The sequence below is a fragment of the Lampris incognitus genome, chromosome 19 (genome assembly GCF_029633865.1).
Source record: "Lampris incognitus isolate fLamInc1 chromosome 19, fLamInc1.hap2, whole genome shotgun sequence".
NCBI lineage: Eukaryota > Metazoa > Chordata > Actinopteri > Lampriformes > Lampridae > Lampris > Lampris incognitus.
This window is the reverse complement of record NC_079229.1, coordinates 37,300,261-37,322,123: the sequence shown is the minus strand read 5'-3', so window position 1 is coordinate 37,322,123 and position 21,863 is coordinate 37,300,261. Positions and strand designations below refer to the sequence as shown.

Below are 21,863 nucleotides of genomic sequence, written 5' to 3'. Positions count from 1 at the left end.
GTCACCACCAACAAAACCTCACTGGATGACTGGATGGAGAGACAGACAGAAAGACAGACAGAGAGAGACAGAAAGCAGCTCTCTGTCTCTGTCATAGAGACAGAGAACCATGCCAATTCAGCATTCCCCTCCCTTCATATCCCCACAGGAACAACTTTGACAAAACTGTCAACAAAAGTGGGCACCAACTACTGCAGCTGTGTGGAGCACGGGGTCTGTACATCGTCAGTGGTGGGTTTTGAGGGGACTCTGGTCAGTACACTCACAGCTCTCTTCTTGGCAATAGCACAGTAGCTTACAGTATTACAGACCTAGACCCCTTCTGTCTGAGAGCATTCACAGTCAGCCCCCAAACACCCTTATCTGATCATAGTCAAATGACTCTGTACAGTAGAAAGATAGTAAGAGACCCTGGTGCAGCAGAACCCAGTAAACTGAACTATACAGAACAGCCTTACAGATGGACCAACAATAGCAAGATGACTACCAGAGAGAGAGACACACAGACACACAGACAGACAGACAGATAACAACACTATACACACAAAGCCCAGTAAGCTGTTCCGTGTCAAGAACTCATACAGATGGGCCCAAAACAGTACTGGAGATTTGCAGAAAGCAGTTAGCAGCCACGAAATTCAAACACTTATAAACACCTTTCTTGATACCACATGTACTCACAGTAAAGAAGGAGTCAACCTGACAGTACAAAAGATCAACACCATCCATCCGTCCATTATCCCATCCGACCAGCTTATCCTGCTGTCAGGGTGGCGGGGATGCTGGAGCCTCTCCCAGCAGTCACTGGGCGGCAGGCGGGGAGACACCCTGCACAGGCCGCCAGGCCATCACAGGGCAACAGACTACTAAGCATGTCTCTCTGAAAAATGAGAGACAAATAGTGACATTCTCATACTTAATTTAGTCGATAAATCCCTCCCTAAACACACTAATAACACTGTCATTTTTTTGTTTGTAAATCTATTTAACAAAATTGAATTGGCGAAGTCTAAATGTTTTACTGCACCAAGCCTACAAGATCTTTTTTTGACATCTCATGTTTGTAAATTTACCGATAACTTTGTCCAGATCAATATTTTCATGACCTACTCTCTGGATAAAGAGGAGTGCAGGTGGGCCACATTTGAAGTAGTTTAGGCATAGACAGGAGTTTTATGTTGCTGAACATCACATGAGGCCGGCATCCTGAACCGTTGAGTAATTATGGGGTCAGCCCTGTGTTCTCTCTGCGCTGTAGGTTAGCTGTTGAATTCAATCTTTAGATTCCCGTCACATCCACAAGCTCCTTTTTATGGTTCATCCTCTAATGATAACGACTTCTCTGGACCATTCAGCTGTTCCCAACCCTCAACCTCCCAGAACTTTTCCAACTGGTCCTCTAAGTGACAGTCTACAAATTGGCTGACAATGACCTGGGGAAAGTGGCCCATTCCAAAAAGAACAAATTTCCTCTCTCAGGAACGCGGAGTGAGACAGGGATGCTGCCTGAGTCCAACTTTTTCAACATTTACATCAACAAGAGACAGACAGACTGAGAGAGAGAGAGAGACAGACAGACTGAGAGACAGACAGACAGGGACAGACTGAGAGAGAGACAGACAGACTGAGAGACAGACAGACAGGGACGGACTGAGAGACAGACAGGGACAGACAGACAGAGAGAGACAGACAGGGACAGACAGACAGACAGACAGACTGAGAGAGAGAGAGAGAGAGAGACAGACAGACAGACAGACAGACAGACAGACAGACTGAGAGACTGAGAGACAGACAGACAGGGACAGACAGAGAGAGAGAGACAGACAGACTGAGAGACAGACAGACAGACAGACAGACAGACAGGGACAGACTGAGAGAGAGAGAGACAGACAGACTGAGAGACAGACAGACAGGGACAGACTGAGAGACAGACAGGGACAGACTGAGAGAGAGAGAGACAGACAGACAGACAGACAGACAGACAGACAGACAGACAGACAGACAGACAGACAGACAGACAGGGACAGACAGAGAGAGAGAGAGAGAGACAGACAGACAGACAGACAGACAGACAGACAGACAGACAGACTGAGAGACAGACAGACAGACAGACAGACAGACAGACAGACAGACAGGGACAGACAGAGAGAGAGAGAGAGACAGACAGACAGACAGACTGAGAGACAGACAGACAGGGACAGACTGAGAGACAGACAGACAGACAGACAGACAGACAGACAGGGACAGACTGAGAGACAGACAGGGACAGAGGGAGAGAGTCGGGTGAGAGGCAGTACCTGGTGGAGCGGCGTTTGAATGGCTGACATGATGAGAAAAGCGGTGAATGAGTGTTAGGACATGTTTCTGTGTAGCGACACCTTAACGCCTCTTCGTTCTGACACACAGAAGAAGACACACACACAACAACAAGGGGTTTCTGGGTAAAGGCAGCTCGCAGTGTAACACATGCACGCCTTCTAATTCTAAACAACACATCCGGCCTGTCCATCACACACAAAACCAACATTGACTGTTAGAGGAGGGGCAGATGTGTGGTACCAGAGGCACGTGAAGCAACACACCAGACACACACATAATACACACACAATACACACAAGCAGAACACACACACATAATACACACACACATACACACAGACACAATACACACAAGCAGAACACATACACATAATACACACACAATACACACAAGCAGAACACACACACAATACACACAGACACATAATACACATGCAGACACTATGGACACAAACACAATACACACAACGGAAGTAACAGTAGAAACTCCTCGGCTGTTCCCTGCTCAGGGTTTATGTTCCACGTCACTGTTTCTGGATTTCTTCATTTCTTCCGGCGCGGACGCCTGACGCGCCCTCTAGAGGCCACATAAGCACTGCGTCCAGCTTTGGTAGGCAAACGCCGAGGTGCCCGTCCGCATGTGTGTGTGTGTGTGTAATGATGGCGTTAGATGAATAGTAACGATGATGGTGTCAGAGGAATAATGCTGTGTTGTGTCAGAGGAATAATGCTGTTTGCCGTGTGGCCTGGTCGGTGTGGAAACAGAGACAGGAACAGGAAGTGGTTTGTTTGGTATTGACTGGATCGATTTGACTGCTCACTGGACAGGAAGTGATGGATAGTGCAGACAGAGCAGAGGTGTGAGACGTGCGAAAGCAACACACACACATACTCACACACAGACCCACATAAATAAATGTACAACAAATAAACACACACTCTGCATAATGACTTACAAATACACAAGCACAGACACACGCACAATTTCACACACCCAAACACACACTTTCACCTCTCTCCTAAACATCAAACTTCACCCACATGGACACACTCAGTTTCACACACATTGCAAGTCACATACACATGCACAGAGGACTACATGAGAACACACACACACACACACACCTATCAGAAGATATGACATCATACTAGAGCTGGGTCTGATCCAATATCGGGTGCCGATACTGAGGTAATTCATATCGGACTGAACCTACAGATCCGGTTTCCATGGTCCGATGTTTTATGAATTACAAATATAATGCCTTTTTCAGCCCGTAGCCAGACTGGTATCTGTCACTTCAGGTAGTATGAAGTGTTTTGTGTTTTTTTTCCGTTTAGTTTTTATGCCGAGTTCAACATTTATAAACATATATATGAAACCGACATGCAAACAAAAATACAAAGTAACACACAAACGAAGTTTTTATGTAGGAGTTACATTTTTAGTAGTCCATCTATTTTCACGGTTTTATCACCCAAACCAGTTGTCCTTTCCATAGTCTTCGTCGCTGTTTCTGGTCCTGAATAATGTCCATTTCTCCCACTTTTCTTTTCTGTGCTTCTCAAACGGTGTGTTTTGTACTTTTCCTCTACCGTCTCTAGCCATTGTTCCTTGGTAGCAGCAGCCGCTTTACCCCGTTTCCTTGTGATAGCTTTTTTACTAGCTGTTGACAGTATTTTGATCAGATATCCATCTCTTATTTGTAAATTCTCGTCAGTAAAAGTACACAGATAGAATACCATGTAGCTCACAGTAATATCACATCATAGTATCACTTGCAAAGTGTTGTGTACCATTTTCCAAAACATCAATATTTTGTGGCATTTCCAGAATAGATGTGAGTGAGCTGCATCGCCACGCTCTCTCCAGCATGGTCGATTTACGTTTAAATGTTTACTCCTGACCTTTGCCATGAGAAAAAAAAATGGATCAAATTTTTCCAAGAGAATTCCCTCATATCCGTGAATTGGTGGATGTTTGATCTATTTTCCACATTTTGCCATTCATCATCTAAAAGTTTTATGTTGGACTCTGATTCCCATTTTTCTTTTATTTATTTAGTTGAATGCTTATTTGGCATCCATTTTGTATACAGTGCGGATATAATTCTAAGTTTTCTTCCTTTGTACGACCTGATAATAATTTGGATCACACCATTCACTTCCACGGAGGGGTCTACTTTTATTTCCTTCTTGTAGTAGTCCCTAGTTGTAGGTACATGTAGAACTCATGTTTACCCAAATCATACTTTCTGGAAACTCTCCAGCTCCCCAGCCTTCTCTGAACTGTATCATGCTGTGATTCCTTTGGTCACCCACTGTTTGAATCTCTTATCATACCCGGCTGGTTTAAAATTACGATCAAATGCTACCCATTCTAGCAAATTAGTATCTTTCTTTACCCTATTTTTCTGTCATTCTGAACCATAATTCCAGAGTAAACACTGTAATTGAATCCATATGATTTGTAATTTTTTATATGCTTCTTTATCTCCAATAATGTTCTGGATTTGATTTACTCCAAACTCTCTTTCCATTTCTTTCCACTTTGTCGTGTAATTTGGCTTGCACCAACATACAATATATCTTAACTGCGCAGCATAAAAGTATTCTTTCAGTTCTGGGAGACCCACACCACCTCTATCTTTCGGTAGCTGGAGAGTTTCATACCTACCTCTAGGCTTTTTGCTTCCCAAAATGAACCTTGATATTATCCTGTCCCGGGTCACAAATTGGGTTTGGGGGGACCTCTATAGGTAGGGACTGGAATAAATAAAGAAGACTAGGTTGCACTTTAATTTGGATGGTCTCAGTTCTCGAGTTAAAATCTACCAGTAAAGTAGACTGTCTTTCAGTGTATTTTTGTATCTCTTGATTTATCTTGTTATCTTGTTTATCTTGTTGCTTTGTATAGTTTAGATAGTCCTTTAGTGACGGTAACCTCCAGCTATTTAATTTTCTTTAGATTCCAATTGAAATTAAAGATTCTAGAATCACTTTTGGTGGAAGTGTTTGTGTCTGTGTTTTTGAAATATTAATTTTGTGTCCTGAAAGGTCTCCATCTGTTTCTAGAAGTTTGATCAGCACAGGAAGGGGTTGATTCATTTGTTCAATGTAGACCATGACATCATCAGCAAAGAGTCCTATTTTGTGTTCGATGCCATTTATCATAACACCCTTGAGTTTTTTGTTTTGACGAACTGCTTGTGCCGAAGGCTCTATAAAGACAGCAAATAAAGTGGGTGATAGACAACATCCTTGCCTGGTTGACCTCTGTAGTCCAAAGTTGTCTGTGAGGTTTCCATTTATTTTACTTTTTAGCAGCGGGCTGTTGATATAATGTCTTTATGCATCCTATTGATTTACTGCCAAATCCAAATCATTCTAACACTTTATGTAGGATTTTCCACTTTACCTGATCAATTGCCTTTTCTGCGCCAGTGCCTACTAATATAGTATTTTGTTTTTCCTTTGTGCTTGATCGACAATATGTAGGGTTATTCTGATATTATCATGTGTTTGACGTCCTCTTATAAATCCTGTTCGGATCTTCCTCATCATTTCTGCATTATTTTGTTTATAGATAAGTCTTGTATATATTTTATAGTCCAGATTTAGTATTGAATGTGGTCTAAAGTTCTCAGTGTTCTTTACTCCTTTCGTTGAGGATGACTGAAATTTTTTGCTTCAATCCATGATGGTTGTACTTTATCTATTTTTAATTGTCCGATTAAAAGAGGCCAGGAGTAGTGGTGCCAGCTCATCCTTGAACGTCGTAGACCACTGTGGGGTATCCACCACTACCTGGAGATTTATTATTTTTTAATGTATTTATTGTGTTTTCACCTCCTCCATTGTAATGTTGGCCATGAGGATATGGGAGGGAGCTATAGGCAGATGAGAATGGTACTTTTAGATATAATGTTTCTTTTTTTTTTTTTTCCTGCCTTTGTTTCCCCGATTGTATCCGGCCAATTACCCCACTCTTCCGAGCCTTCCAGGTTGCTGCTCCACCCCCTCTGGTAATCCGGGGAGGGCTGTAGACTACCACATGCCTCCATGTGGAGTCACCAGCTGCTTCTTTTCACCTGACAGTGAGGAGTTTCGCCAGGGCAATGTAGCATGTAGCACATGGGAGGATCACGCTATTCCCCCCCAGTTCCCCCTCCACCCAAAACAGGCGCCCCGACTGACTAGAGGAGGCACTAGTGCAGCAACCAGGACACATACCCAGATCTGGCTTCCCACCCGTAGACACAGCCGATTGTGTCTGTAGGGACACCCGACCAAGCCGGAGGTAACACGGGGATTTGAACGAGATCCCTGTGTTGGTAGGCAACAGAATAGACCGCTACGCTACCCAGACGGCGATATAATTTTTCTTAGGCAAACACACACGGACATGGGTGGGGATTGGAACTGCACTGCAGATTCCACACTGGACAGGACAAGTGAAGAACCACATTTACAATCTTTCATCTCTTTATCAGATTATTGTCACAGTTTAATTTAATTGAAGAATAAACATTTCAAACAGCAGACAGTACACATTGGTAAAGGTTTCAGGGAACAGGGTCATTGCTGTTGGGGTATCACCAAACACCTTACCCACAGGTTGGTCAGGAGCAACATGTTTCCAGTTGGTTTTACATACACGACTTAGTCAAGGTTGTTTTATGTCTTTCACCAAAAAAAAAAAATATATATATATATATATCTGGCATTTATTGGGTGGCGCAGTAGTTAGCGCGGCTTCACAGCAAGAAGGTTCTGGGTTCGAGCCCCAGGGTAGTCAAACCTTGGTGGGTGGTCCCAGGTCGTCCTCTGTGTGGAGTTTGCATGTTCTCCCCGTGTCTGTGTGGGTTTCCTCCGGGGGCTCCGGTTTCCTACCACAGTCCAAAGACATGTAGGTCAGGTGAATCTGCCGTATTAAGTTGCCCCTAGGTGTGAATGTCTGTGTGGGGGCCCTGTGGTGGCCTGGTGGCCTGTCCAGGGTGTCTCCCCGCCTGCTGCCCAATGGCTGCTGGGATAGGCTCCAGCATCCCCGCGACCCTGAGAGCAGGATAAGCGGTTCAGATAATGGATGGATGGATGGCGTTCATTGTGAAATGAGTACAGGATATGTCTTTTTATAAAAAAAATTTAAAAAATTTGGAGTATTTTGGAATGGAAAAAACGCACAGTTTGACTCTTTCAGTCAGTTGACACATTAGAGGAGTTGCCATTGCAGTCTGCACCCCTACAACTGTTTGAATGTGACTACCTAAACTCAGGTCAGATAAGTGGCTTCGGAATAATTTAAATTTAATGCATTTTTGTACATTTTTGCTGATTTAATAAGAAGTGCTGTGTGGTTTACTGCAGCCTCGTGTAACCTGACACAAACAAAAACAACAGTAATGATAATAGAAATAATAATATTCAGGGAACAGGAGTTCTTGTGTCGGTGTGGGCAGGTCTCTGAAAGGAGGAGAAGACAAGCGATAGAAGGATAAAGTGGTAAAGAAGAAGAAGTAAATGACAGAATTAAAAAAAGATTAGAAAGATGGAAGAGAAGACTGAAAGAAGACGAGAGAAAAGAGTGTCCACGCTCCTCTCCCCAGTGGGCGGGGTTAAATAACCATGTCAGATTTCACCAATCAGACTGCAGGCCTCATGAATAATTGACGAGTTCGGCAAAACTGTTTTTTCTTCTTCATGAAAAATTGATATGATGATCAAACTTCCACTTGTGTGACAGGGCTGTGTGTGTGTGTGTGTGTGTGTGTGTGTATGTGAAAATGCATCATAGACAAATGTCTTCATCTTATTGCAAACTAGAAATGGACTTGGTGAGATAAAAGGTGCAAGATAACGTTTACGTAGCCTAAATAAATAAATAGGCCATTTGTTTCCTTGGTTTCTCTTACTAATACCAGTAGCAGAACCGTTATTGTTGGACTGTATCAATACTACTGTCTTTAATAATTTGGCACCGGCACCCGTTTCATACCAGGGTTTCAGTACCCGTCCCTACTTTCTCCTCAGCTCCACCTCTGTGTACCTCTATCCACCCTGTCTGTCATTTGCTCTGTTGGTTTTTGAAGGTTCAGGTTGACTTAACACCTGTTCAAGTCCCACGCTGCTTCTTTGTGTTCGCAGTGACTTTTGATTGAAAATGATGAGATTATTTTTGAATTGTTTTCCAGGAGTGAATGAGTTCAACTTCAGTGATGAATTTAAAGGGCGATTCCGTGTTTTTACAACCTGGGTCTTCTGGGTTTTCCATCATGCAGATCAGCTATGATGTCATTTTACTCCCCAGCTTCATTCAGCAGATGTTGGACATGGACCACTGCTGGACTCAGCTTTACAACAGTGTCTTATGGGACAAGTGAACAGGAGTCTTTAAACAACAGCGCCTCCTCGTGTGTCAGTCAGCCTCTGTCCATGACTGTCCATCATCTATGACTTCTCTATGGCGCTGGCCAGCTAGTTTATGGATGTTACTGCTACATACGGAAAGTACAGGCTGCTACTTCCTGCAGGCTGAACCAGGAAGTAGATCAGCAGTGTCATCCACCACTGATCATATTGGACACCTCACATCATACCTTTTAACCTTCACTTCCACATACCTGGTTTAGATAACTGGGTTAAAGTGGACTTGTTGAAACATGTCTGACCCTCCTGTTCACTTGTCCCATAAGGCACCGCTGTAAAGCTGAGTCCAGCGGTGGTCCATGTCCAACATCTACTGAATGAAGCTGGGCAGTAAAATGACATCATAACTGTATGAATGATGGACAGTGGCCGTGGAGGTGTTTTAGAGATTAGTCAGCGGCTGAATGAACAGATGCATGCCGCCGCTACGCCGCTGCATGCACATGTCAGCTGATTCCTGAGGTCAGAGCTTGAAATCAAATGAGTTTAGACGATGAAACATGATTTCCCTGAAGGAACCCAGAATCACCGGCGATCTTCGTCAGGACTAATGTAGCTTTAAAGACGAGCTGGACTATCGAACCTGTAGGAGACCCCTCTCTCTCTCTCTCTCTCTCTCTCTCTCCCCTTCCCTGCTGATTTGTCCATCCTAATTAGGAGGGATCTGACTCGAGAGATCAACCAGAGGACAGAGTCTGTGGTTCTCGTCTCTCTCTCACACATAATTTCTCTCTCTCTCTCTCTCAAACACGCACACACACAGATCAGGGTTATGTAACAGAAGCTAATTGATCCCAGAAGGTTGAATCAGTTCATCTGGGCACCACGTTTATTGACAGAAACGTTTCATCATCATCTAAGTGACGTCTTCAGTCTCACCTGACTGCAGGTACCCCCACCCTTATAAACAATACAGTGACTGCAGGTACCCCCACCCTTATAAACAATACAGTGACTGCAGGTACCCCCACCCTTATAAACAATACAGTGACTGCAGGTGTCCCCACCCTTATAAACAATACAGTGACTGCAGGTGTCCCCACCCTTATAAACAATACAGTGGCTGCAGGTACCCCACCCTTATAAACAATACAGTGACTGCAGGTGTCCCCACCCTTATAAACAATACAGTGACTGCAGGTGTCCCCACCCTTATAAACAATACAGTGGCTGCAGGTGTCCCCACCCTTATAAACAATACAGTGGCTGCAGGTGTCCCCACCCTTATAAACAATACAGTGACTGCAGGTACCCCCACCCTTATAAACAATACAGTGACTGCAGGTACCCCCACCCTTATAAACAATACAGTGACTGCAGGTACCCCCACCCTTATAAACAATACAGTGACTGCAGGTGTCCCCACCCTTATAAACAATACAATGACTGCAGGTGTCCCCACCCTTATAAACAACACAGTGACTGCAGGTGTCCCCACCCTTACAAACAATACAGTGACTGCAGGTGTCCCCACCCTTACAAACAATACAGTGACTGCAGGTGTCCCCACCCTTATAAACAATACAGTGACTGCAGGTGTCCGCACCCTTATAAACAATACAATGACTTCAGGTGTCCCCACCCTTATAAACAATACAGTGACTGCAGGTGTCCCCACCCTTATAAACAATACAATGACTGCAGGTGTCCCCACCCTTATAAACAATACAGTGACTGCAGCCGTCCCCACCCTTATAAACAATACAGTGACTGCAGCCGTCCCCACCCTTATAAACAATACAGTGACTGCAGGTGTCCCCACCCTTATAAACAATACAGTGACTGCAGGTGTCCCCACCCTTATAAACAATACAATGACTTCAGGTGTCCCCACCCTTATAAACAATACAGTGACTGCAGGTGTCCCCACCCTTATAAACAATACAGTGACTGCAGGTGTCCCCACCCTTATAAACAATACAGTGACTGCAGGTGTCCCCACCCTTACAAACAATACAGTGACTGCAGGTGTCTCCACCCTTATAAACAATACAGTGACTGCAGGTGTCTCCACCCTTACAAACAATACAGTGACTGCAGGTGTCCCCACCCGTATAAACAATACAGTGACTGCAGGTGTCCCCACCCTTACAAACAATACAGTGACTGCAGGTGTCCCCACCCTTATAAACAATACAGTGACTGCAGGTGTCTCCACCCTTACAAACAATACAGTGACTGCAGGTGTCCCCACCCTTATAAACAATACAGTGACTGCAGGTGTCCCCACCCTTAGAAACAATACAGTGACTGCAGGTGTCCCCACCCTTATAAATAATACAGTGACTGCAAGTATCCCCACCTGTATTGTTTATAAGGGTGGGGACACCTGCAGTCAGGTGAGACTGAAGGGGTCACTTAGATGATGATGAAACGTTTCTCCAAATAAACATGGTGACCAGATGAACTGATTCACCTTTCTGGGATTTCCTTACCTGGATATTTCAGCCTCAAGACATAAGCGAAAGGGTTCCAGCTCTCTTCCAGCTCAGCAGAGGAGACATAGCAGCAGAGGGGAGGATGTGGGGTGGATGAAAGATGAAGGGTGGGTGGTCTTTCTTTCCCTTTTGCTTCCGACATCCTTTCATCCAGGAGGAGACAGAGGGGGAGTTAGACCTATTATCTATTTACATAGCCTTAAGAGAGAGAGAGCGAGACAGAGAGAGCGAGACAGAGAGAGAGAGAGAGCAAATGAGTGAAGAGTGGCTAGAATGAAGGGAAGTTGAGGGACGTGTGGTATAAAAGATGGATGGATGATGGATGGGTCAACAGATGAATGGATGGTAGGTAATAAGTGAATGGCTAGAGAAATGATGGCTTAGATCAGTGTTTCCCAACCCAGTCCTCAAGGACCCCCTATCCTGCATATTTTCTTTGCAACCCTGAATAGGTATCTGTTTGTAGTTATTCAACCAATCGGCAATGAATTATGTCAGATGTTGCACACCTTGCATACTTAAGTGCTGCGAGATGATTGGTCGAGTAAGTACAAGCAGGGCTACCTATGCAGGGTTACAATGAAAATCTGTGGTTGTGAGCAAAGATACAGATGGACGCCATCAACACACTTAACTTCACTCTGAAACCGAAACCAGCAATCAGGAACAATGTATTGTCATTTCTTACGTGGACTTGCATACACAAGTGCAATTTCGTTTCCCCCCAGCCCACAGCAGTGCAACATAAAAAACACATGTCCAGACTTTCCCAAAAACGACACCACCAAAACCATTCAAAAACAGAGAACAAAGCAACAAAAACAGTTAACACCACAGTCCACTCGGTGCAACGCAACCGCCGGTCTGCATGGGCTAGCAGTTAGCTTAGCCTGCCCCGCTTCCGCGTCCTGCTAGACCGCCCTCGGTGTTTCCTGCCCGGGCGCAGCTCCAGGTCCCTGGGCCCATCGGACGCAGCAGACCAGGCTCCCTCAGCCGATCCAATGCCAGCTCTCCTCGCCACTAAACACAAAAAAAATCAACGAACAAAATAAACTTCCCACGAAGACACAAACTTAGACGCTGATGTGGACAAAGACACTGCATAGTCGGCACTGGGTGAGGCCACCGCAAACATGAGTTCACACCGCCATCTTCCCACACCAGAGAACCCAATCACACAGAAACCAGTTTAGTCAAGTTACACACACACACATACGCCACACACACATACACACGCATGCGCACGCACGTGCACGCACACACACACAGAAATCTTCTGGTGTTTCAGTAAAAGACACCAGCAGTTTTTCAAGGGCGTTGGCAGCTACTGTACTTTTCCTTTCTCTTCACTTCCCTTCTTCCATCCACCCCTGCATCTCGTTTCGTCTACCTTCAGTCCATCTCATTTCCTCCTAACTCTCTTTCTTGCTCACTCGCTCTCGCGCTCTCGCTTTGCAGTGAAACCCAACACTCCTTTTTCACATTTGTCCATCATAATCCACTTATCCATCCTTTCCTTTCCCTCTCTCTGACACACACACTATCTACCCTCTCTCTCCACTCCCCAGTGTCTCTCTCGCTTTCTGAATGGAACTCTACACCCCTCTCAGGCTATCCCCCCTTCCACACACACACACAGAAACCCACACACCTCTGAAACTCAACACCAAATCGATGCATGTTGTCTTTTCTGTGATGCCAGCCGGTTATCCCGGCATGACCCCGAGATGTCACCATCTCTGTGACTGAGCGCCGCTTTTTAGAGTTGGGATGAGAGGGAACATGGCGATGCTGGTGTAGAAAAAACATGATTTGCAAAGTGAAGAAGATAGAAATGTTAGTTGACATCAGGATGGTGGCGAGAGTCCATGGAGAGCAGGACATTAGAATAACAGCAGGTTTGGTTTATTATCATGGAGCAAAGCAATGTATTCCTACTTGTGCGAGCCTCCCAGTATCCAGCAGTAGAACCCTGTGTTTATACTGGTCAGCTCCCCTGTCATTTATTGTGTGTGCGGGGGTGTGTGGGTGTGTGAGACGCAGGAATCCTGTTGCTTTAAAGGCTACCGAGAAAAGGTTAAAACTCATTTCTGTTAGATAAACAGGAAACGTCACTGTATGGAAATCACAGATCAACACACACACACATATAAACACACACATGCTGGTAGTCCATCGAGTCTGATGATGACAGCCCTCCTCGTTAATTGTTATTGCACGTTGGGTATATAAAATGTATGTCCGTAGACTTTTCTATTGATTTTTCACTTTCCTCTCCATTTCCAGCTGTTCTATACCTCTGTGGCAGAACTCCCTCCAGTTGGATCAGAATCAGAGTACCTTATTCATCCTCGAGGGGAAATTGGGTAAATTGGGAACAGTTGATGGCAGCTTGCTTCAGTCTCAAAGGGGTCGATACAGCACTTCTTCAGAGATGTTTTTAGCTGGTCTTTGTATCGCTTCTTCTGACGATCTGCAAACAGGCGGCCCAGATGAAGCTGTCCATACAGGACTTCAGGTGGCAGGTGTTCTTGAGGCATCCTGATGACATGCCCAAGCCAGCGGTTCAGTGACCGTGGCTTCTATGCTCTTGCAGTTTGTCCTGGCAAGAATCTCAGGATGGGGAACACGGTCACACAACATGATCACAGACACCTTGTGCGGAACCACTCCAGCAGCCTTAAGTGGCGGCTTTATGTGACCCAGGCTTCACAGCTATACAGCTGTGAAGAAGAGTTGTGATGCAGATGGCTTTATAAATGGCAATTTTGGTGTGCAGGTGGAGGTGTTTGTTTTGGAATTCCTTACGTTGGAGTTTGCTGAAGGCTACAGAGGCTTGTTTGATTCTGTTATGAGTTTTGTGATCAGTGTTACAGCCCTCAGAAAGGATGCTGCCCAGGTATTTGATAGTGAAGACAGGCATAATGGGTGGGGGCTGGACCTCCATTCGCATAATGCCTCAGTCTTGGTGGTGTTGACTGACAGACCCAGCCTGCTGTGGGCATTCACAACTGTGGCAAGGATGGTTTGCAGGTCTTCTGGTGTGTGAACTACAAGAGCGCAGTCATCAGCGTACTGCAGCTCAAGGAAATGCACTGCAGACAACTTGGTAGTTGCTTGAAACCTACCTCACTCCAGTGCATACATTAAAGGGTGCCGATTCCTGTCCTCCTATGGCCACCCTTGCCACCATCCCATCATGGAACTGTGACAAAATGTTCACAAATTTGCTTGGACAGTCAAACTTTCTCAGGATTGTCCTAAGTAGCTCTTGATTCATGGTGTCAAAAGCCTTGGCGAAGTCGACAAAAGCCATGAAAAAATCCTGATGTTGTTCACAGTCCTTTTCTTGTAACTGTCTTACTGTGAAAATTATATCCACGGTACTCCCGTTCTTCCTGAAACTGCATTGTGACTCTGGCAGCAGATGTTTTGTCAAGTGCTTCACCATCCTGCTTAGCATGACCTTTGCTAGGACCTTGTCTGCAACAGCTTGCGGGGATCTGCCACAACTGTTGCCGCAGATGGACTTGTCACCCCTTTTTTTGTTGAGGGACACTTTCCTGGTCCCAGACCTGCAGGGTGTACTGATAGATCATTCTAGTGCGCAAGTATCCTCCTTGTTTTAGGAATTCTGCTGAGATACCATCACTGCCATGGGACTTATTGTTCTTGAGGGAGTTGATGGCTGCAAGTACTTATTGAAAAGTTGGCGAGTGGTCAAGGTCTGAGATGAGCAGATGAATTGGCAGCTCTTCCAGGGTGCGTTGGTCGGTTGGTGAGTGCTGGTTAAGTAGGGCTCCAAAATGTTCAACCCACCTTGCCAGGATCCACTTTTGGTCTTTCAGGGTTGTCAGTTCGTCCGCTGATTTTAAGGGTGGGATAAAGCAGTTCCTAGGGTCATATATAGTCTTTATAGAGGTGTAGAGGTTGTGCATATCATTTTTGTCAGCATATGATTGAATCTCGTGACATGGTGGAGTGTGCAAGGTTGTTTGTATCTTCTTATGTGCTGTTTGGCACTGTTGCTGAAGGATGTTGAATGCAGGGCAGTTGAGAGTAGCTCTGTGTGCCCTACGCATGATTTCCATCAGGGATGTGATGGTGGCAGAGATCTCGTTGAACCAGTCCTGATGTTTTCTGGCTCTGTAGCCTCTTGAGTCGACTGAAGCTTGATGTAGCAATGAGGTTAAAAAGGTCCATTTCTGATCCATGGAATTGTCAGAACTCAGAATGGCCTCAAACTCTAGTGCCGTCGTGCCTACAATGACGGAACTCGTTCTGTGTTGGGGCTGACCTCAATTTAGCACAGTTCAATTGTTTTTTTATGGGTTTCTTGAGACGCTGTGGGGGGCGCACTTTGATGTGGAGTTTGGTAATGATCAGGCGGTGATCCGTCCATCATTCTGCACATTTCATGGCCTGGGTCAGCAAGACACCACTAGTGTCAGTACGTCTGGTTATGATATAGTCAATCAGGTGCCAGTGTTTAAATCGTGGGTGCAGCCAGGATGTTTTGTACTTGGTCTTTTGCTGAAACAGTGTGTTCGTAATGGTGAGGTCATGCTCTGAACAGTGTTAGCAGCCTGAGACTATTTGCATTAACCTGACCAACCCCATGCTTACTCAGTACTCCACACCATTTATCATTTTTTATAATTTTTCCTTCCATAGCATTATTCTCTCAGAAGGAGGATCTTGTCCTTTTTTGGGATACGATTAAGGGCTTCATCTAGTTGCTGGTAGAAGCCGTCCTTCACACCATTGTCAGATGGTAGTGTTGACGCATATGTGCTTAACAGAGTGGCATAGCGTGCCTTTGCTAGGGGGATACGGAGGGTCATTAGCCTCTCACTTAGTCCAGTGGGTGTTTCAGTGAGGCTGGGCAGAATGCTGTTCTTGTTTGCCAGTCCAACACCATGCTGATGTTGTCTGCCAAGGGGATAGCCTCCCCATAAAAGGTGTACCCTCCTCCTTCCTCTCTCAGGGAGCCTTCACCCAGGAGCCTGGTTTTGCTGAGAGCAGTGATGTCCACATTGTAGCTTCTTACTTCCTCAACAATCAGCGCAGTCCTTTGATGTGGTCTGTTGCCGTCATTATAAAGGAGAGTCCTAACATTTCATGTTGCCGATTTGAATGGGATCATTTTCTTGTTTTTACTGCAGGATGGAATTCCTGGTAGGTGTGGTAACCTACCCAGGAGGTGGACAATTTTTAGGCCACCTTTTCTAGGCCCCTCCTGAATCGGGGTGAGCGGTGTGGTCCCTAAATATGGCTGTTCAGTCATATGGTGGTCGGCTGAAAGCAGCTGCCACTCAGTCCCAGCTGCTAGCGACCATATACCCCGTGCCGTTGATATGCAGAGCTCTAGCTAGGAGCTCCCAGGCCATTCTACCCGGCTCCCATCGCCAGACACCCCAGTGCCACCAGACTTCAACCAGATGTAAGGCCAGATATTGTGCAACCTGGTCAGAGGTGGAGATCTACACAAAGAGGTGTTTAGAGTGCCACAGGGGGTGCGCAGTCCTCAGTAACACTGTCTTTCCCATGACAGGTTGTTGCTGGTGGCAAGGGCTTATACACAGGATGACCAGTCACCCATCATGACTGCAGGAGGCTGCCGGAAACACCAGACTGTCGAAGAACCGCCTAATGTGTGCTGCCAAACACGTTGCTTTTCTCTCTGGGTGTGCTCCCCTAGCCTTTGTCTCAATAGACTTCCCACAAGGCAACGGGGCAGTGGTTGGCCATGAACAGCCTCTGGGGACCATTGCAGCTCTGAGATCCCCTACCAAGTAAGCCTGAGATCGCGAGGCACCTAGTTACCGTGTGTGGCCACGAGGAGGCCTGGCAGAGATCTTGGCAAAGGAGAGGCTATGTATTGGTGATGTACGGGTGGGGGAAGGCTTACGCAGTGGGCTGCTTCCTTGTTCACCACAAGGGCTAGCCAGCAGCAGCCCTATAGCCTGTGAAGTCTGGCAATCATAGGTAATTGTTTAAAACGCGTTTTGTGCAACAAAAGCGACATAAAACACAATAACAAGCATCAAAGTGAGAGTAGCTTGTAGCGAGTCATAGTACGGCGCCATCTTTGAGCTCGTGAATACTGATTGAATATTTGTTTTGCTGTTGAGCTCAAATATCAACAATCTTTTTCCGGAATCACGGACTACCTTTAAATTATCCCAATTCAAAGGCTTGCGTGTTCTCTGGCTTTCAAAGTACACAATGATTGACATCACTAAGAGCCAATGAAAATTGGGGAGGCACACGGGGTGGCCAATCAGATCACAATCACAGAAGATTCGCCCCTGCCATACCCCCCCCCACACACACACACACGGAGGTATCAATAATTCAGCAATAACAGATTCCATCCTACTGGAATCCATTCACCCTGAGTATATGTGTGTGTGTGTGTGTGTGTGTGTGTGTGTGTGTTCCTCTTTTGCTAAAGGTTCTCCTCACACTTCCCACCTTCCTTCAGTCCTCTACCTTTCTCTTCCTTTCTCTCTTTTGCTCTCTCCCGGCTTTGTATGTACAGTTGTTATTCCACCTCTCCACTCCGTCTTCCCTTCACCCTCAACTTCATCTCTTCTCACTGTCCCTCCTCTATCTCTCAATTCACACACTTTATCTCTCCCTCTCTCTCTCTCTCTTTCTGTATCTCAGAAAATGGAGGCTCTGACATTTCCATCAAACACACTGCTCTTCAATTATTTATTAGGAGCTCCGGAAGAGGGAGGGAGGGAGGGAGGGAGGGAGGGAGAGAGAGAAAGAGAGAGAGAGAGAGAGGGAGATTTGATTTTACAAAATCCTTTATTAGGCACTGCAGTTGGTATATAGACAAAAGAACCGCAACTACAATAGTAGAAGTGGAAATAAATAAATAAAACATATGCCAACAATACAGCCAGGGCTCACCCTTGTTGCACAAATTAGAAACAGAAAACCAGGTCTTCATCATCACCCACTGAGCACAATGCTCCCCCTATTGCCCCTTTAAGGCGGAAAGCTTCTAGATTGTCTCCCATTTTATAGTAGGCATGCTCCACCCTGAGCCAAGCCTTCAGCCATTCTGTAAGAACCTGCACAGGGTCCACCACCCGGGCCCGGGTGGTGGACCCTGTGTCATTGGGTCCACAGCCCACCACCCGGGCCCGGTTCTTACGGCTCAGCCAGATGGCTAATTTAGCACTAGCTGATATGACATTTATAAGTCTGTGCGTACCTTTATTCCTGGCTAGCTATTTGGGACCATAGACAAAACAGCTGGAAAAAAAGCCTCCCCCAAGCCCATAAACCTACCCCTTAACAACTCAAACAAATAAAGAAACAGACCTATGAGGAAAAAACAGCAAGAGAAGTCAATTCCTTAGATTTCAAGCGCTACAGGTCTCTTGGAAATTTTGGGGAACATGGCCGCCGATATGGAACCTGTTTCAGCCTCCCTTCTCATCTCCGAATTCAACAAGTTCAGAACAAGTCTCTCAACTGAACTGACAACCGCTCTATCTCCAATTCAAGCTTCAGCTGATGCAATCCATCTTTCTTCAGACAACCACGGGCGAACTTGCACTACCATTGAAGCTTGCCTTACGGATCACAGTGACAGGACAACATCAATGGAGGCAGCTCTCACTGAGTTAGGGACTGAAAACGCTTACCTTCCGGCTAAAGTGGATGACTTGAAGAATCGCTCTTGGTGTGAAAACATCCATATTGTTGGTGTGCCTGAAAGTGCTGGACCAACATCCGTTAAGTTTTCATTGTCGCTTTCAGTTCTCTTCTTGCTCGCAGAAGCATACTACTTCTCCAGAAGTCCCCTGCACCCCCTTTGTCATCACGCCTGATAGAGGACATGATGATGTTCCTTAAAGTAGTTAAATTAAATGCGCTATTCGCGGATCAGCCCAGAAATGTTACTCTACCTGGCAGCCCCTCTTATCTTATTGGACCAATTAACAGTGCTTCCCCATGATTAAGACCACTTGTCATCTCATCATCAGCCACTTCTCTGGGGTCGGGTTGCGGTGGCAGCAAGCTAAGTAGGGCACTCCAGAGGTCCCTCTCCCCAGCCATAAGACCAGTGGTGTTATTTGTATTATATGTCTTGATTTTAAGTGGATGCTGTGTATCCGTGTAGACTACTATACTTATGGCATATGGGATATATGTTTCTCCAATCACTAAAATGTATGATATCATAAAGCATAACTTATGTAAACAGAAATGACTACTAATAGTTAATTTGTACATGGTGCTCGGTACTTCATGTTCCTGAACTTGGTACATATGAGATGACTGGATGCATCATGGTGATGTAAAGCTCTCTAACCTACAAACTACATCACACTATATGGGAACACTGCTGTACAGTCAGGTTGGTTGTCATGGACACATCAGCATCACGTCTCAGTCTTTTTTCCAACACATACTACATATGTGTTTGCTGCTGCACCAGTGTTCATCCTACCCGGTCAAAACGTCTCAACAGCGGTATACGGAGACTGGAGAGAGTCTCCACCCATGGTGAAGATGACTGGTGGTGTTATGGAGCCTGACTCCATCATACACATGGAGAACGTGACTGTTTATCTATCCATTACCCAAACTACTTATCCTGCTCTCAGGGTCGCGGGGATGCTGGCGCCTATCCCAGCAGTCATAGGGTGGCCGGCGGGGAGACACCCTGGACAGGCCGCCAGGCCATCACACAGGGCTTATAATTGTTTATTACGGGAGAAAATCACAGAGTTCAGCTTTAAGTGAGGTTTATTAATAAAATACACAATTGAGAATGATGCCACGAGAGCAGGTGTGTGTGTGTGTGTGTGTGTGTGTGTGTGTGTGTGTGAGTGAGTGTGTTGTGAGGCATGAAGGAAACTGCCTCTATTAATACCCAAACTTTCTCTCTCTCTCTCTCTCTCTCTCTCTCTCTCTCTCTCTCTCTCTCTCTCTCTCTCTCTCTCTCTCTCGCTGTGTGTGTGTGTGTGTGTGTGTCTCTCTCTCTCACTCTCTCTCTCTCTCTCTCTCTCTCTCTCTCGCTGTGTGTGTGTGTGTGTGTCTCTCTCTCACTCTCTCTCACTCTCTCTCTCTCCTCTCTCTCTCTCTCTCTCTCTCGCTGTGTGTGTGTGTGTGTGTGTGTCTCTCTCTCACTCTCTCTCTCTCTCTCTCTCTCTCTCTCTCTCTCTCTCTCGCTGTGTGTGTGTGTGTGTGTGTGTGTCTCTCTCTCTCACTCTCTCCCTCCAGGACAGGTAGGAGGAGCCACTGTTACCGTATCATCTATCGGCACATGGAACGAACTTTGACCCAGGAAGAGGTCAGTGCAGTTCACCAGCAAATCGAACATGCAGCAGAGACAGAGCTGGGGGTCCAGGGGAGATACTGACACACACACACACACACACACACACAGCTGTTAGATAGCTCCATCTCGTCACCGGCGTAGCGCTAGCTAGCTGTGACATGGGGCCACAGGGGAGACGTGCTGGGACTAATACAGACGTCAGCAGTGAAGATTTTCATTCTATGAACGACGTGAAACACAAACACACACACATGCTGTAATCTGCTGGCATTGATAGAAATTTGTGTAGGAAGAGAACATCCGTTCTTACTCCACTGTCAAAAATAAGAGAAGACAAGATGCAGAAAGGGAAATAGAGAGAGAGAGAGAGAGAGAGAGAGAGACATTACAGAGGAGTGACTGTGTTGCTAGTTCAGTGAATTGCTCATCAGCACTTCAACCAAACAAAGTGAAGATGAATAAATCTTGTGTTGTGTAGTGTGCTGTTTGGATGTGGATATCCTGTTCTGTGTGCTGACAGCAGTGACGGTTTATTCGTTCTGAGGTTTGAGATGAAACTGGATTAAAACTGTTTTATTTACACCTTTGATTCTGTTTTTCAATTCTTCTAAATGTCAATCATGAATGTAAACAACACACATGCACACTCAAACACAATCACGCTCACATATGTTAAACACACACTCACATGATCCCACGTAAACAGACAAACAGTATCATCATCACTGGCGGTCCCTTGAAGTGAGTATGATGTCCTCTCCATTGGGTTGTCTACTTGTGGGTCTTCAGATGGCTGTAGAGGCTGATCTGTGAGCCACATACTTCGGTGCAGTGTGGACAGGAGAAAGTGGTGGTGGTGGTGGTGGTGGTGGTGGTGGTGGTGCTTGAGCCTTTTTCTTTTCTCTGCAGCACAGTGGAGCTCCATTTCATGACATGCAGCTTCTTCCTGAACGGATTTCTTCCAGGAGCGCCTATCCAGTGCAATGTGTTCCCAGTTGCTCGGTGTGATGTTGAATTTCTTCAGATTGGTCTTGATATTGTCCTTGAAACATTTCTTTTGCCCGCCGGGAGCTCGCTGACCTTCCTTCAGCTGGCAGTACAGGATGTGTTTGGGGAGATGTGTGTTGGACACGTGGATGACATGGCCTGTCCATCAGAGTTGGGGCTGCTTTACTGTGGTGGTGATGCTAGTCATGTTGGCTTCTTCCAGAACGTTGATGTTGGTGCATCTGTCCTTCCAGCTGATCCTCAGGATCTTTCCTAAGGATCTTTGGTGGTATGGTTCCAGGGCTCCCAGGTGCCTGCTGGAGGAGGTCCGTGACTCTGCTCCATACAGCAGGGTGGGGAGAACAACAGCTCTGTAGACTAGAGGTT

The 21,863-nt window shown here is 45.8% G+C and overlaps 1 protein-coding gene across 1 annotated transcript in view; it reads left to right on the top strand.

The window, feature by feature from the left end:
* Positions 1 to 21,046, top strand: part of fars2 (phenylalanyl-tRNA synthetase 2, mitochondrial) — a 167,531-nt gene extending 146,485 nt beyond the window's left edge. Inside the window, exon 10 of the mRNA XM_056299275.1 lies at positions 20,432 to 21,046. Within this exon, the coding sequence (XP_056155250.1) occupies positions 20,432 to 20,570 (139 nt within the window). The 3' untranslated portion in view covers positions 20,571 to 21,046. The remainder of the gene's footprint in view (positions 1 to 20,431) is intronic.
* The last annotated feature ends 817 nt before the right edge of the window (positions 21,047 to 21,863 follow it).